The sequence below is a fragment of the Salvelinus namaycush genome, chromosome 39 (genome assembly GCF_016432855.1).
Source record: "Salvelinus namaycush isolate Seneca chromosome 39, SaNama_1.0, whole genome shotgun sequence".
NCBI classification, from domain to species: Eukaryota; Metazoa; Chordata; class Actinopteri; order Salmoniformes; family Salmonidae; genus Salvelinus; species Salvelinus namaycush.
In genome coordinates, this window is record NC_052345.1 from 17,639,610 (window position 1) to 17,657,798 (window position 18,189).

The window sequence follows — 18,189 nt, forward strand, 5'->3', positions numbered from 1 at the left end:
ATGTTATGATGTGCTGCTAGCCTATGTAGGTTCTTAAGCTAGCTAGTTAGCTTTATCTGAGAACACAAATAAGCACAAGCTTACGAACCTACTCATATAACCTACCTTGAATGGCAAATTAATTACAGTATTTGTACGATAATCAAATGTCTATGTAGAGCAAGAACACAGTTCAGTCAAATATGGTTCAGAAACTCTGTGGTTCAGTCATTTGGTTTCTCAGCATGCAGCAAATGTTACAGGAACATGACTTCATCAGAAGTAGACACAAGTAGTCGAATCAGATAGATTAATATATTGATGAGGGTGGATATTATCATTTTGATCAACACCACAGGTCCCTTGAATTGTATACAATATCACTACCAATACCTTTATCTGACTGTATATACATATTCATTATTTAAAATGTACAAGTAAAAGCTAGTTTGATGCACACAGAGACCTACTAGCCTTGTCTCATCCCAACATATAAAACCGCAAGGCAAATTGTTAGACATCTAAAACGTCATATCAAGGCGCCTTCGAAGTTGACAGGAGGGTCCTTTTTCTACAAGAGTCGAAACCGGTGGCTTTGGAAGGTTCTAGTCAGAGCGGGAGACAAATCCGAATCTCAACCCATCTGAAGTCGAGCAGCCGTTTCTGTGTTTTGGGGTACAGCTGTCCCCATCAGAAGTATTTTAGTAAAATATTCCGACGAAAATAAGCAATGGCTGCACCAAAGATGCCAAGTGGTGGGATGAAAAACAAAGGACGAGGGGCATATGTAGACCGTGACAAGCCAGCACAGATTCGGTTCAGTAACATCTCCGCAGGAAAAGGTAAACTACAAATACAGCATTCGTATTGCATTGTTGGACGAATAACTGACCCTGGCCCTAACGGTTGTTTGCCACAGTGAGTTGCCATAGCATCAGCTGCTGCGACACTCCCTTTGCTAATGAATGGATGCTACTGCTGGCTCAGTATGGGCAGTGTAACTGTTAGCCACAAGTTGGTACCCAGTTAGCTAACTAGCATGACTCCACAATAATATGTTACAGAGCAAATTAGTATTCTTTACACCCCTTCATGCAGCCCCAAACACTATTGTGATTAGCAATAGTACACTAGCTAACTAGCCATCAGTGGCTTAGATTTGTTGGGACCAAGAATTGACGAAATGAACATTCATGTATGTGCTCTTTAACCAATAGAGTAGTTTGGGGTCTTCCTGTCTGCCTCAGTAGTCAAGCAGTAAACATTGTCTATAAAAGGTATCCTACTGTTAGATGGGTAGGTCCTCTTTGTGAAAGTAACACTTTTTTGGGGTTGACAGCTGTCGCTGAATGCATCAGAACCAGCCTTGGCCCTAAGGGCATGGACAAAATGGTAATTAAATGTAATCATTTACATCAACTTCTCAAAACCATCTCAAGGTTTGGTCATTTTGTCTGTAACTAAAAGAGGAATTGATTCTGACAGATTCAGGATGGGAAGGGTGACGTGACCATCACCAACGACGGGGCCACCATCCTGAAACAGATGCAGGTGCTGCATCCTGCAGCCAAGATGGTAAGGTTTGAGAGAAAGGAGCTGGGGATATGTTCCCAAGTTTCTGCGCTGTCCTGTACAATTGTTGGGCCTCTGTCAAAACATTTTAAGTTACTGCTCTAGCCATCACTAGCTGGCTACCAGCCAGTTACTCACCCCTGCACCTTAGATGCTGCCCTATATACATACAGTGCCTTCAGAAAGTATTTAGACCCTTTGACTTTTTCCACATTTTATGTTACAGCCTTATTCTAAAATGTATTAAATTTGTTTTCAACAGTCTACACACAATACCCCATAATGACAAAGCGAAAACAGGTTTTTAGAAATGTTTGCAAATTTATTAAAGATAAATATACCTTCTGCAGACCCTTTTCTATGATACTCACAATTAATTTCAGGTGCATCCTGTTTCCATTGATCATCCATGAGATGTTTCTACAACTTGGAGTCCACCTGTTGTAAATTTAAATTCATTGTACATGATTTGGAAAAGCATATACCTGTCTATATAAGGTCCCACAGTTGACAGTGCATGTCCAAGCAAAAACCAAGCCATGAGGTCGAAGGAATTGTCGTTAGAGCTCCGAGACAGGATTGTGTCAGCACAGATATGGGGAAAGGTACCAACAAAAATTCTGCTGCATTGAAGGTTCCCAAGAACACGGTGACCTTAATCATTCTTAAATGGAAGAAGTTTGGCACCACCCAGACTCTTCCTAGAGCTGGCTGCCTGGCCAAACTGCACAATCGGGGGAGAAGGTCAGGGAGGTGACCAAGAACCCAATGGTCACTCTGGCAGAGCTCTATAGTTCCTCTGTGGAGATGGGAGAACCTCCCAGAAGGACAACCGTCTCTGCAGCACTCCACCAATCAGGCCAGACGGAAGCCGCAAGCCACTATGGTAGTGGCCAGACGGAAGCCACTCCTCAGTAAAAGGGACATGGCGGCCCGCTTAGAGTTGTCCAAAAGGCACCTAAAGACTCGGACCATGAGGAAACAAGTTTCTCTGGTCTGATGAAACCAAGCTTGAACTCTTTGGCCTGAATGCCAAGTGTCACGTCTAGAGGAAACCTGGCACCACCCTTATGGTGAGGCATTGTGGTGGCAGCATAATGCTATGGGCATGTTTTTCAGTGGCAGGGACTGGGGGGCAAAGATGTACAGAGATCCTTGATGAAAACCTGCTCAGGACCTCCGACTGGAGAGAAGGTTCACCTTCCAACAGGACAACGACCCTAAGCACACAGCCAAGACAACGCAGGAGTGGCTTCGGGACAAGTCTCAATGTCCTTGAGTGGCCCAGCCAGAGCCCGGACTTGAACCCGAATGAAAGTCTCTGGAGAGACCTGGAAATGGCTGTGCAGCAACGCTCCCCATCCAAGATGACAGAGCTTGAGAGGATCTGCAGAAAAGAATGGGAGAAACTTCCCAAATACAGGTGTTCTAAGCTTGTAGCGTCATACTCGATGCTGTAATCACTGCCAAAGATGCTTCAACAAACGACTGAGTAAAATGGTCTGAATACTTATGTAAATGTCGTATTTCAGTTTATTTGTAATACATTTGCAACAATTTCTAATGTTTTTGCTTTGTAATTATGGGGTATTGTGTGTAGATTGATGGGGGGAAACTACTTAGGTTAAAATGTATCATTGTGGAGAAGCTCAAGGGGTCTAAATGATGGATTATCGGTGAACATATCTGAATCGAACGATATTAGTTAAATGCCAACATTGGTATCGGCCTATATCTAGTTTAACGCCGATGTGCAAAACCGCTGTCAAAGCTGTCGTGCATACCTATATGACGTAATGACGCCACGTAAAATTTTGCACTATACATACAACACAGCATTCCTAAACTAGCCCACAATGTCTGCTGTGTGGATCGAGCAGTCAACAAGTTGCACAGTCATTTGAAAGAGGAAGATCATTTCAGCGAAACAACTCAAAGGCGAAAGCCCTTAAAGCCTAGATAATGGAATTCATTGCCCTTGACAATCAACCGTTTTGTCGTGTCGCTATTTTTCAGATGTTGCCCTACCGGAGTTACACAGTAATGGCTTCACAACATGCATACCATGGAACGCCATTTGGGTCTTTGCGTGTCAAAAAATATACAGTAGCACTGTCAAAGCTGTACAAAAAGTCTGCAAACACCGGCCACAAACGATGTTTACCGGCCACAAACGATGTTTACAATACCACGTTGGTAATAAAGCATAATTTGTTCGACCGCAACTTCTGGGGTAGCTAGCTTTAGCTTGGTACCTAGCTAGCACCCATACAACCAGCCTGAAAACAATGACCATTAGGAACTGCAGTAATTTTCATTTATTCTTAGCAATGATTTAGAAATCCTTGTAAGTATTAGCTAGGTTGCCACTTGTTGTTCGCCTATTGAAATTGAACTTCAATTAATTGAAAATAGCTAGCCAGCTACTTAACCCTGTTGCCCAAAGCTAACGTTATAAGCAGCCAGCTAGCTTCATCTGGCTAGTGAGGCTCGACCAGACCGTTCGTGTTGTGAAGCTAGCCACAAGGATTAGGCACAATAGTGGAATTTGCGGTTTGCCTTCAAAAAACAAAACAAATGCTAACGCTCCAGATACTCAACTAGTCTAAAGAAGGCCAGTTTTATTGCTTCTTTATTCAGCACAAGTTTTCAGCTGTGCTAACATAATTGCAAAAGGGTTATCTAATGATCAATTAGCCTTTTTTTTAAATTCTAAACTTGGATTAGCTAACACAACGTGCCATTGGAACACCGGAGTGATGGTTGCTGATAATGGTCCTCTGTACGCATATATAGATATTCCATAAAAATATCTGCCGTTTCCAGCTACAATAGTCATTAACAATGTCTACACTATTTCTGATCAATATGATGTTATTTTAATGGACAAAAGAAATTGTTTCTCTTTCAAAAACAAGGACATTTCCGAGTGACCCCAAACTTTTGAACGGTAGTGTATGACTCATCTGCATACAGATATAACTTTGCTGGTTGCATCCCATTTCCTAAATCATAAAAAAAAAATGAGAACACAGGAGCTAAAATGGAACCCTGGGGCACACCTCTATTAATCTCCAGAAAGCTAGACTCGTGATTGTCAGTATATTCCCATTTGTGTTCTGTCAAAGATGGTTCCTAAACCAATTTACTGCCCCTTCACTGAGACCGATGTTTGAGTCCCGCTAGTAACAAATCATAGTCAACTGAATCGAAGGCCTTTGTGGATTATTATCAAACAGAGCAGCGCAATGTTGCTTTTTATCTAGTGCATTAATGATGTCATTTGCCACTGCCATAGCTGCAGTTGTGGTGCTGTGCCCCGATCTAAAGCCAGACGGAACCCCGCTCAGTATGTTCTTTTCAATTAAGAAATTTAACTGAGTTCACTAGGGATTCATAGACTTTGGCCAGGATAGGGATTTTAGAGAGAGGACGATAGTTATTAGCATCTGATGGATATCCACCCTTTAGCAGTGGGAGAACTTAAGCTGATTTCCAAATGCTGGGTATGGAATTGGTCAAGAGACAAGTTGAAAATGTGAGCCACAGTTTAGGGAATAATACCAGCTGCTATCTTTTAAGAGGTAGGGGTCCAGGTTGTCTGGACCTGCAGACTTTTGTGTCTATAACCTTTTAGTGCTTTATAGACCTCCTGTATAAGAAACGGGCTCAAAGTTAAAATGGTTCACGAGGGCCTATATCATAGTTGACTGTAACAGAGCTTACATTTGAGGCCTGGGCCCCACCATTATCAAAAACTGAACCAGCAGATATGAAGTGCTTGTTAAAAATAAACAATATCGGCTTTATCCACTTCATCAGAATCCATCATTAAATGGTCAGGAAGGCCAGGGGATCCATTAGAACCTGACACTGATTTGATTCGCTTCTAGAACTCGGTAGGGTTGTTTAGGTTCTCTGTGACTGCATTTAAATAGTCATCTGATTTGAACTTCCTGATCAATCCTGTGCATTTGTTTCTTAGCGCTCTGAAGGAGGCCCAGTCAACAGGAGCATTTGTATGTCTAGCTTGAGCCCAAGAGATTTCTCTTTCTAATTAATTCTGCCAAGTTATCTGAACACCAGGGATTGTCCCTTCCACTGATTCTTAATGTCTTCACAGGGGCATGCTTATCACAAATCGACAAATTTCATATAAAAATAGTTCCAGGCAGTGTCAACATCGGGAATCAGACTTAATATTGACAGTATGATACAGATCATGTAAGACCGCTTGCTCATCAAACTGTCTAAAATGTCTTTTAAAAATATAACGGGTTTGGCTTTGGTCTTTTTTTCTAACACAAGCAATTGCACAGTGATCACTGACATCATTACAGAAATCCCAGTCGATGTGCATTTGTGAGGGGTATTTGTTAGAAGAATGTCCAATAGCATTGATTTGTTAGGTGCTCTGGGATTCGGTCTTGTAGGTACATATAATTATTTGCGCGAGATTCAGAGTCACACAGTTCTTCTAAGAGTTGATACAGATGTAAGCATGTCCCAGTTCAAATCTCCTGAAAGATTGCATACAGAGTAATTTAGCTTGTACAGGACATCCAAGAGTTAAGAGCGTCCCTCGACGCCGAGGGCTGTCTGTCACAGCCAACTACAGTGATGTGGGTGTCCTTATATAAGGTCACTTTAACCGCAAGCAATTCAAAATGTTTGGCTTTGGTAATCGAGGGGAATTTCAGAGGTGTTAAACTCAGATTTCACAAATTGCAATCCCTCCTTTACTCATCCGATGGTTCTAAAAACCATGTACCCATTGATAGAAAGAAATCAAGTTATTTCACACAGATTTCTTCGGCCAAGTTTCTGATGAAACCATTGCGTCTGCATTTTGTCGTTTTGGCCCATATTCTAATCATGTCTATTTTTGGACTTCTGACATTAACTTCTTATGGCTGCAGCCCGAGGCCGCCCACAATATGACAACAGCCACTTCAAGTGCAGGGCGCGAAATTCAAAATATGTATATTTTTTAATATTTAACTTTCAGACATTAACAAGTCCAATACAGCATTTGAAAGATAAACATCTTGTGAATCCAGCCAACATGTCTGATTTTTAAAATGTTTTACAGCGAAAACAGCACGTATATTTATGTTAGCTCACCACCAAATACAAAAAAGGACAGACATTTTTCACAGCACAGGTAGCATGCACAAAGCCAACCTAACTAACCAAGAACCAACCAAACTAACCAAGAAACAACTTCATCAGATGACAGTCTTATAACATGTTATACAATAAATCTATGTTTTGTTCGAAAAATGTGCATATTTCAGGTATAAATCATAGTTTACATTGCAGCTACAATCAGAAATTGCACCGAAAGCAGCCAGAATAATTACAGACACCAACGTCAAATACCTAATTACTCATCATAAAACATTTCTGAAAAATACATAGTGTACAGCAAATGAAAGACAGGCATCTTGTGATTCCAGCCAATATTTCCGATTTATTAAGTGTTTTACAGCGAAAACACAATATAGCGTTATATTAGCTTACCACAATAGCCAGAAACACAAGCCATTTCCCAGCAGTAAAAGTTAGCGATCGTGACACACCAGGAAAATATATATAATTTTTGACTAACCTTGATATTCTTCATCAGATGACAGTCCTATAACATCAGGTTATACATACACTTATGTTTTGTTCGAAAATGTGCATATTTAGAGCTGAAATCAGTGGTTATACATTCTGCTAACGTAGCTACTATTTCCCACAACGTTCGGATATTTTTCTGACACTTTTTCTGACACACATTCTGACCAAATAGCTATTCATAAACATAACTAAAAAATACATGTTGTATAGGAAATGATAGATCCATTAGTTCTTAATGAAATCGCAGTGTTAGAATTCTAAAAAAGAACTTCATTACGACGTCCAGCTTCGGTATAGCTAGAGTACCCAAACGTTGGGCGCCGACGACTAGTTCACATGCACGACAGATATATGAAATAGCATCATAAAATGTTTCTTACTTTTGCTGATCTTTCATCAGAATGTTGGACAAGGGGTCCTTTGTCCAGAACAGTCGTTGTTTGGATTTAGAACGTCCATTTTCCCTCTTGAATTAGCAAGCGCACTAGCCAAGTGGCGCGAATCTCTCCATCGTCAACAAAGTCAGAGAACGGAACACGGCAAAACTCCCGAAAAAAATTCAATAATCTGATTAAACTATATTGAAAAAACATACTTTACGATGATATGGTCACATGTATCAAATAAAATCAAAGCCGGAGATAGTAGTCGCCTATAACGGCAGCTAAACAGAAGGCAAATACAGGTACCACCTCGCGCTCTCCAGAAAACCGGAAATGGGGGACACGTCATACAAAGAGCTTGTATTCCACTTCAGACCAAGATAAACACTACATTTCTTCTCTCACCGCCTCTTGACATCCAGGGGAAGGTCTATGAAGTGCATGTATACTAATACGTATCATGCCCATTTATAGGCAGGAAGTAGAACAGAGCCTCGATTTCAGACTTTCCACTTCCTGGTCAGGAAGTTTGTGCCAAATGAGTTCTGTTTGACTCACAGATATAATTCAAACGGTTTTAGAAACTAGAGAGTGTTTTCTATCCAATAGTAATAATAATATGCATATTGTACGAGCAAGAATTGAGTACGAGGCCGTTTGAAATGGGCACCTTTTATCTGGCTACTCAATACTGCCCCTGCAGCCCAAACAGGTTAACATGCAAGAGGCCAAAACCTGCTCTGTTTTTAAAATCATGAGTCGGTAGAAATTGCATGGTATCTACCGGCCCAGGGTTTGGTCGCACATTACCGGAGATCAACAATAAAAGCATAACAATATATCTGTTGCCCGATGTGTGAGGACTTGGAGCCAGCACCATTGTCAGTCAATAAAATGAACTGAGTCTTTCGACACAGAAAAAAAGTAATTCATTTTGGAAGTATGCCATCAAGTGTAGGTCCAGTTGCGTTTGAGAGGGGTACAAATGTAATTGCAGAGAGACCGAGTTCCTGGTGGTATTGACATGGTCTCGGAGTGTTTGCAAATTGTAGGGCATAAGGCAACGTTAATTAATTCAGCCTACTTAATCCAGGATGGCATTGAGTAAAGAGCAGGCACAGTAACCGATACAATGCCGGTTTTAGAGGTATTTCGGCACAGGTGTGCAATGACCCGTAGACGTTGTGTAGAACAACGTAGATTTTCCCACAGTGCGTTAGGTTTTCCAATCCAATAGCCGCTTCTCCGCTCCTAGCCTTCAGTGTGCACCTGTGCTCGCGTAGCAGGCCTTGCGTGCAGACGGACGCTCCTGACTCGGCGAGCTCCAACTCCAGAAAGGTGTAGAGAAAAAATAAAGGCCTTCTCAATCCGAAATCTTTGTAGTCAATTTTGTAAAATAGACAGATCTAAAAAATAATAGTTATATACAGCATCCACCTTCACATAAAAATGATTTGCTTCTGTAAACGGGATCAGGGTCATTGAAACATAACTCTTAGCTCCTCTCAAGGATCAGACATACAAACGGACAGACTGATTGGCTACCATCTTGGATTTGACAGTGATGCAAATAGAATTGACAAACTTTTATTTTGAAGGCTAACCACAAAGTACACTTGTTGCGAATCCTTATTGTGGCTAGTTTCACATAGATGGGTCCGATCACCATTAATAAAATAAAAACTGTCTTAGAAATTAGGGTTCATTTTAGATGACACCTAGCATAGCAAAACGACATTGTTTCAGTCGCTATAGTTAGCTAGCTACATTATTTTTTTATGTAGTTATTACACATTTGATTACACTATCACTCGTAATTCATATGTCACAACGATTCATCGATTCTAGCTAACTATAGCGACTGAAACAATGTCGTTTTGCTATGTTTTTGGGGAAGAACATTGTTTGCATCCATGAGCTAGCTAGCTTTTTTTTTATGACCACCACTGTAGGTGCGCGAGACAACTTGACCAGCATCATAGCATACGTACCGATGAATCGTTGTGACATATGAATTACGAGTGATAGTGTAATCAAATGTGTAATAACTACATAAAACATAATGTACGCTTTAAATTGTGACGTGCAGTCATATTCAGGTCCTGATTGGTCAACAAGCTTATTTGACATGTCAATTAGTGTTATTTGACACGTTAAATAGTATCTTGTTTGACACGCATAGACCCAAACGATGTTCCGTAGAAATCCTGGTTGAGAATGAAACGACTGAACAACGAAACAGTAAGTAAGTGAAAGAAATAGGTTTTGAATGTTTTATTGGTAATTGGGGACCTACGTAAATGCCAACAAAATAAATAAAAGGTCACACACCAAAAAGTTATCTGGGAAGTCAGTTAAGACCAAATTCTTAATTACGACTGCCAAACCCGGACGACGCTGGGCCAATTGTGCGCCGCCCTATGGGACTCCCAATCACGGCCGGATGTGATACAGCCTGGATGCAGTGCCTTTTTATACCCTGACTACACCGCCCGCATCGCGTGCGCTAGCGTTGCAAAATAAATGTAATAATATATGTTATTCAATTATTGCACCCACACTGCTCGCGCTCGCAACGAGTGTCTTTGTTGCCAAGGGCTAAAATAGACTTCATTCCTGTTTCTGACGCAGATCGCGCTGCAAGTCCTGCCTCTCCCATCTCATTGGTTTATAGAAGCAGGTACCCACGTGCCATCTCCTCATTGGTTATACCCACGTGGGTGAATGGAAGACAAACTGTTTTGCCGGTTGTCGTGGTAATACTATGAAAGTGTAGATGCCAATCACCATATAAGTTCAAAGATGAAAAAGCCTGGAAAGAGAGATGACTAGAAACGATTCTGTTGACCGTTTTATGTGTGGATTAATTGTCGGAGTAGAGGACCTTGTGCATTTCAGGTAAAATAACAACTCAATGTTTATATCCCAGGACAAATTAGCTAGCAACAGCAAGCTAGCTAAATAGGACAAATTTAGTTAGCATGTGCAAGCTAACTAGCTAAATTGCCATACATGTTTAATGCTTTTCGACCTGTTCCCAAATGAATGTCATTGGTTCAGAGTTTGTTTTGATATTTTAACCTGCGTTTGGTGTAGGGGGACAAAATAAATGTATGCACGATGGCACACGCGCGCAGCCGGTTTGGGTTCCGTGTAAGACCGCTGCGTCCGCCCGTGTGTAACTGTACTAAATAGGACTAATTAAAGGGCGCTAAAATTAAGTACTTAAAAAAATTTAATTGGCAAGGAAAATATTGAGTATCAGGCGGAGAATGTCATATCGGTGCATCACTAGTCTGAATACTTCTCGAATGCACTGTAGACATGGAATCACTAGCCACTTTAATAATCAAATTTGTTTTGGTCACATACAGATGTTTGTGAAATGACACACAGGAGAGAAAATACTGCAGCGCTCTAGTCACTAATGTTTACATACTGCTTTACTCATTTCGTATGTTTTCTATTCTGCATTTTAGTCAATGCCACCCCGACATTGCTCGTCCTAATATTTATATATATTCTTTTACTTTTAGATTTGTGTGAATTGTTAGATACTACTGCACTGTTGGCGATGGAATACAAGCATTTCGCTACACCCGCAATAACATCTAAGTATGTGACCAATAAAGTTTGATTTGAACATCCGGCAAGGGACTGTCATTTGAGCTATAATTCAGCATTTCTTAAAGGTTATTTCTGAAAGGCATCTTTTGGGGAGTTTCCTCTCTAGCTTCTGTCCCTTTTAAGAGATCACCAATATCAGGAGTTTGACGCTGTGTTTTGCCTGTTTGTCTTTCAGATGGTGGAGCTGTCCAAAGCACAGGATATTGAGGCTGGTGACGGCACAACCTCTGTGGTGGTGATTGCTGGTGCCCTGCTTGACGCATGCGGCAAGTTGCTTCAGAAGGGTAAGTGACGTGGAACCAATGGCATCGTTGATGATCTCCAGGACCAGGCTTGCTGACTACTGGATTACACAATAAACTCCTAGACCAGAATTTGTTCTGAGTCCCTGCGTCCTAAAGTTTTAATACTAACTGCCTGTTCTCTGCTTATCCACCAGGTATCCACCCCACCACTATCTCTGAGTCGTTCCAGAAGGCGGTGGACAAGGGCGTCGAGGTGCTGACGGGCATGAGCCAGCCGGTGCTCCTGAGCGACCGCGAGACACTGCTGAACAGCGCCACCACCTCTCTGTGCTCCAAGGTGGTGTCGCAGTACTCCAGCCTGCTAGCGCCCATGAGCGTGGACGCCGTGATGCGCGTCATCGACCCGGCCACCGCCACCGGCGTGGACCTACACGATATCCACATTGTCAAGAAGCTGGGGTGAGGAGGGAGGGGAAGGCTGGTGGGTCCAGATTATGTGCTCACTACTGTAAATTGTTCTGGATAAGAACGTCTGCAAAAGGACTTAAATGTTAGGATTACAAACAGGGTTGGCCGTTTTGACTTCTGGGTCATGTTCATTAGGGCACGCAACAGGAAATGTTGAAACATTTTGCAACGGAAGATTTGCTTATCTTATTAGAAAAGTTCAGATAGTCCCTCCCTTTTGCAGTTCCTTTTCTGCCATTAGGTGCGTAATGAACATGATCCAGCAGTAGACCGTAGGCTACTAATGTAGGATCAGCGTCGTAGTAATACCATACCTTTCCTAAACCTTTTGACAGCTTCCTACAGTTGAAAGTCAGTTTGGATAGGCACATTTTCATTCCCCAGTTCTCTCTCTGTGGGGACGTGGACATGTCTGATGTGCCAGATCAATCTCAGGCGGTCAATTAGCAGAATGGCTCCACTTTGCTTTCCCTGCCAGTCACCTTCTGACAAGCTATCGCAACAAAAATGTAATTGTGTAATCAGCAACAAAACCATACTGATGTCCTACTTGAGTGTTTATCCTTGTGCATGGATGGACACACATTTATCTGATCTTAATCAACAACGCAAATGATTGCGTTTAAAAAAAATAATAATACAATTATTTTGCCTTATGGTCAAGAACCTTTGTTTGCAATCAGACAGGTAGAAACTGCTGCCCTTAGACAGATGTTCTACCCATAATGACCTTCTGTGTGTTTCTCTGCAGTGGGACCATTGATGACTGTGAGCTGGTGGATGGCCTGGTGCTGACCCAGAAGGTGGTCAACTCCAGCGTGTCCCGTGTGGAGAAGGCCAAGATCGCCCTCATCCAGTTCTGCTTGTCCCCGCCGAAAACTGACGTAAGTCCATCACAATCGCTGACTGTTTGTCTCAGTGAAATTGGCTTCCATGTTTGTCAATGTCTGACGTTATGGTGGACGATTAGTATTTTATGTTACCTTTCAATCTTCACATTTTCTTAGAATTGTTTTGTTTATTCTGTTTCCGTATAATTATTTTTGTCCCTCGTGTCGTAATCCAGATGGACAACCAGATAGTAGTGTCGGACTACGCCCAGATGGACCGCGTGCTGCGCGAGGAGCGCGCCTACATCCTCAACCTGGTCAAACAGATCAAGAAGGCGGGCTGCAACGTCCTGCTCATCCAGAAGTCCATCCTCAGGTAACACCTGGTGCATTATCACCGTCATGGCATTACGTTACATCATCACCGTCATGTCATCTAATCACTTTGTCCAATTGCTCTCACAATGTCTAGAAATGTATTTGAGTGTAATCAGAAAGGCGAGTATTAGGACTGTTACATGGGTTCCTCTGTACATTATACTCTTCCCATAGGTGGACCTCCTGTCTGCATGCTATCTTGATCACTGGATGACATGGTTAAAAAAATTGTTCCGTACTTCTTTCAGAGATGCTCTGAGCGATTTGGCCCTCCACTTCCTGAACAAGATGAAGATCATGGTGGTCAAGGAGATCGAGAGGGAGGACATTGAATTCATCTGCAAGGTATTAAAAACAATAACATTATTGGTCTTTACTTTGTAATTCATGATATTCTGTTACAGCCAAAGGCTGACTGTTGAATCTGAATTGACTTTGCCCCCCCACCTTGCACCCCTACAGACCATTGGCACCAAGCCCATCGCCCACATTGATCAGTTCCTTCCCGAGATGATGGGCACCGCCGAGCTGGCAGAGGAGGTCAGCCTGGATGGCTCTGGCAAGCTGGTCAAGGTATGCTAATTCACTTAAACTAATCTCAATCTGGCTCAATCTCTCCCAGGCTTGGATACAAGACTGCTTTCTTGCTGCCATCACAACTATGCGAGAACAGACTCTTAATTCTAATGATAATACCCTTGGAATGTGTTAAGTGGTCATTGAAAACAGTGACGATTTTAGGCATTGCATGTAGCCTATGTGTATTCCAACCTCCATGAATGAAAAATGTTAGGTCTTTGCTGTAAATGTTAATTGTAATATCGTTTTGAATGTTTTAGACAAGCTTGTTCTAAGATCGCCATTTCCCAATGAAAGTCAATTAATGCTGTTTCTCTCTGGCCTGTTCCTCTCCATAGATCACAGGCTGCACCAGCCCCGGTAAGACGGTGAGTATCGTGGTGCGCGGATCCAACAAGCTGGTGATTGAGGAGGCGGAGCGCTCCATCCACGACGCTCTGTGTGTCATCCGCTGTCTGGTGAAGAAGAGGTATGGTACTGCAGCCACTCTGGTCAGCTGTCTGAGCAACAATAGCCTCTGTAGATGCATGCAGTGATAATGTAGAATAATTACATAGATAAGCAAGCACAAGTCCCTCTAAGCTTTGCCCACTCGTGGCTGTCCGTGTCACAAGTGGCCATTTCCGGGGGACAGAGCAACCCTCTCTTCAACCTGGGTCAGGGGCTTCACCCCTGGCTCTGGACCTGTTGAGAGGAACATAATACTCTGAAGGACTGCAACTACACCTAAAATGGCTGTGAAGGATGTGTACTTTGTCCTTTTTAAAGAGCTTAACAGACCTTGTGATCCCAATAGATTTTGATATCAACCATTTGTCAGATAAAAAGAGAACATTTTAGATAACAGAAGAAATGGGGGGTACCAAAGTATCTACCAGCTTACCAGTCATTTGCAATAAACTATTTTCTATGCAGTCTTTAAATTCCTTGTTTGGGTAACTTATGTACAGTACCATTTAGAAGTTTGGACTCATTCAAGGGTTCTTTATTTTTACAACCCTTTTGCCTTGACAGCTTTGTGCACTCTTGGGATTCTCTATACCAGCTTCATGAGGTAGTCACCTGGAATGCATTTCAATTAACAGGTGTGCCTTGTTAATTTGTGGAATTTCTTTCCTTCTTAATGCGTTTGAGCCAATCAGTTGTGTTGTGGCAAGGTAGGGGTGGTATACAGAAGAAAAAAGACCAAGTCCATATTATGGCAAGAACAGCTCAAATAAGCAAAGAGAAACGACAGTCCACCATCACTTTAAGACATGAAGGTCAGTCAATGCAGAAAATTAAGAACTTTGAACGTTTCTTCAAGTGCAGTCGCAAAAACCATCAAGCGCTATGATGAAGCTGGCTCTCATGAGTACCGCCACAGGAAAGGATGACCCTGAGTGACCTCTGCTGCAGAGGATAAGTTCATTATAGTTACCAGCCTCAAATCGGCAATTAAATGCACCTCAGATTGCAGCCCAAATAAATGCTTCACAGAGTTCAAGTAACGGACTCATCTGAACATCAACTGTTCAGAGGAGACTGTGTGAATCAGGACTTCATGGTCAAATTGCTGCAAAGAAACCACTACTAAAGGACACCAATAAGAAGAAGAGACTTGGACCAAGACACACGAGCAATGGGCATTAGACCGGTGGAAATTTGTCCTTTGGTCTGATGAGTCCAAATTTTAGGTTTTTTGTTTTAACCTCTGTGCCTTTGAGATGCAGAGTAGGTGAACGGATGATCTCCGCATGTGTGGTTCCCACTGAAGCATGGAGGTGGTGTGGGGGTGCTTTGCTGGTGACACTCAGTGATTTTATTTAGAAGACTTCACCAGCATGGCTACCACAGCATTCTGCAGCGTTACGCCATCCCATCTGGTTTGGGCTTAGTGGGACTATCATTTGTTTTTCAACAGGACACGCTTCCATTTGATTCACTATTTTGGTTACTACATGATTCCATATGTGTTATTTCATAGTTTTGATGTCTTCAGTATTCTACAATGTCGAAAATAAATGAACCCTTGAATGAGTAGGTGTCTAAACTTTTGAATGGTTCTATATATCGGTGGGGTGCATCTCAATCCCGTATCCTTCACGCAATCTGCACTGATCTGAAAATGTAGGATATGTTAGCACTATAGCCTAGAGCTGGGATGATAAACCAAAAATGCTACAACGTTTAAACTTTTAGTTTTTTATACAAACTGCAGTTCACATAATGTTGTACATTTATCGTTAGCATATTTATTGCAATATGGATTTTTGTCCATATTGCCCAGCTCTACTACAGTCTTATTTGATATTTGCTTTCACTAGTTAGTTTAACATCAGAATGGCGCAAAAGTCGTTTGTTTTATCTCTTTCCCTTGACTGATGCCTTTTCTCCCTCCCAGGGCTCTGATCGCCGGTGGCGGCGCCCCTGAGATCGAGCTGGCCCTGCGTCTGGCTGAGTACTCCCGCACGCTGCCAGGCATGGAGGCATACTGCGTGAGGGCCTACGCAGACGCCCTGGAGGTGGTGCCATCTACACTGGCCGAGAACGCCGGCCTCAACCCCATTTCCACTGTCACAGAGCTCCGCAATAGGCACGCCCAGGGCGAGAAGACTGCCGGGATCAATGTCCGCAAGGTGCAACACTCTCCTGGATTCTGTTTGGTTTTATGCTTATTTTCACCCTGCCATAGTTGGTTCTCAAGATGCAATGTTGAACATTCAGATTTAGAACAAATGTGACTGTCTCGTGAGGCCAGAGTCACGCCTTGACAACACCTCATTGTCCTGGTGTGCTCGCAGTAAACTTATTTGCCTATTCATTGACTGTAGTCTCTTGTGGCCCAGCCATTCACCAGCTCGATACAGAACCTCCATTTTGACAGTTTGTCATTAAGATTTACATTACTGCAGTTGCATACCAGATATGCGATTATCTATCATGTAGAATAGCAAATTGACTCGTCCCCCCATTCCTCTCCCCCTCTCAGGGCGGTATCTCCAACATTCTAGAGGAGCTGGTGGTGCAGCCTCTGCTGGTGTCTGTCAGCGCTCTGACCCTCGCCACTGAGACGGTCCGTAGCATCCTCAAGATTGACGACGTGGTAAGAGACCAGACAACCCTCTGGTGTCACTAGTGGAGATCTGCCCTCTCATTCAACCTGCATTATCTTGTATGCCCATTTTAGTATGGAACACAGCACCAGAAAAAACGCACAACACTACATAAATTGTTCTAATTGAAAGCCCCCCTCCTTTCACTTATACTGTGTCCTTAAGGTAATAAGATTTTCCCCTTTCTTGCAGGTGAACACCCGATAAGGAGTTACGAGGAGATTTGTCGATGTAGCAAGAATCCAACCTGTGTTACTGCACGTGCTTGTGCCACAAGGAGTCATAGGACCGGCAGCTTGCTAAGACCCGTATGTCCAGGAGTCCTCTGTAGTTGATGCAGTCTGTAATTGAATAAAACAGTTTTTTGACACCATGTTTTTGTTGTGTACTTCTTCCTTGGGCTCCCTCAGTGACCGACCCCACTGACCAGCAGTTCATCTTTAAATCTCAGGCTAGTGTCATGACACCAACGGCATGGTGTTAACGGCAACTTTCCCCATATACACTACCGTTCAAACGTTTGGGGTCACTTAGAAATGACATTGTTAGAAAGAAAATCAAAAAAAAAAAATATTTTGTCCATTTTAAAATAACATCAAATTGATCAGAAATAGTGTAGTCATTGTTAATGTTGTAAATGACTTGTAGCTGGAAACAGCTTTTTTTTATTTTATGGAATATCTACATAGGTGTACAGAAGGCCATAATCAGCAACCATCACGCCTTTGTTCCAATGGCACGTTGTGTTAGCTAATCCAAGTTTATCATTTGAATAGGCTAATTGATCATTAGAAAACCCTTTTGCAATTATGATAGCACAGCTGAAAACTGTTCTGATTAAATAAGCCATACAACTGGCCTTCTTTAGACTAGTTGAGTATCTATGGTTTTCACATGAATGGGAATACATATATGCATATGTTGGTCACAACAAAAAAAGTCAGCAAACCAGTTAGTATCTGGTATGACCAATTGCCTTGTGTAGCACAACACATCTCCTTCGCATAGAGTTGATAGTGGAATGTTGTGCCACTCTTCAATGGCTGTGAGAAGTTACTGGATATTGGTGGGAACTGGAAAATGCTGTCGATCCAGAGCATCCCAAACATGCTCAATGGGTAACATGTCTGGTGAATATGCAGGCCATGGAAGAACTGAAACCATTTCCATGGCAGCTGATGAATGGTATGACAATGGGCCTCAGGACCTCCTCACTTATCTGCCCTTTCAAATTGCCATCAATAAAATGCAATTGTGTCTGTAGTTTATGCCTGCCAATAGTCAAGTGCTTAATTTGAACCGGATGCTGCCAGAACAGGATCCGGCATCTCTCAGATTTTACCTTGTTTGTTCCGGCACCGATTTGCCCGGCTCTGGCATTATTTATACAATTTGTTCAGTTTGCACT

The 18,189-nt window shown here is 42.3% G+C and overlaps 1 protein-coding gene and 1 non-coding gene across 2 annotated transcripts; both read left to right on the forward strand.

The window, feature by feature from the left end:
- The first annotated feature begins 531 nt into the window (after positions 1–531).
- On the forward strand, positions 532–17,156 carry LOC120033009 (T-complex protein 1 subunit delta). The gene is made up of 13 exons (XM_038979295.1): positions 532–821; positions 1,319–1,371; positions 1,465–1,554; positions 11,362–11,470; positions 11,626–11,890; positions 12,651–12,783; positions 12,966–13,105; positions 13,356–13,452; positions 13,570–13,680; positions 14,025–14,155; positions 16,070–16,304; positions 16,658–16,771; positions 16,974–17,156. The coding sequence occupies exons 1-13, from the start codon at positions 710–712 to the stop codon at positions 16,986–16,988; spliced, it is 1,605 nt and encodes a 534-aa protein (XP_038835223.1). The 5' UTR covers positions 532–709; the 3' UTR covers positions 16,989–17,156.
- LOC120033087 lies at positions 14,271–14,388 on the forward strand. Its single transcript, XR_005473923.1, has one exon. It is a non-coding gene; the product is annotated as a small nucleolar RNA SNORA26 (small nucleolar RNA).
- Positions 17,157–18,189: the final 1,033 nt, after the last annotated feature.

Excerpts from the sequence above, each read along its gene's own strand:
- LOC120033009 (XM_038979295.1), top strand. The coding sequence starts at position 710 with ATGGCTGCACCAAAGATGCCAAGTGGTGGGATGAAAAACAAAGGACGA. Across the intron at positions 13,106-13,355 it reads ATCCAGAAGTCCATCCTCAG|AGATGCTCTGAGCGATTTGG; the intron begins GTAACACCTGGT and ends TACTTCTTTCAG. Across the intron at positions 13,453-13,569 it reads ACATTGAATTCATCTGCAAG|ACCATTGGCACCAAGCCCAT; the intron begins GTATTAAAAACA and ends GCACCCCTACAG.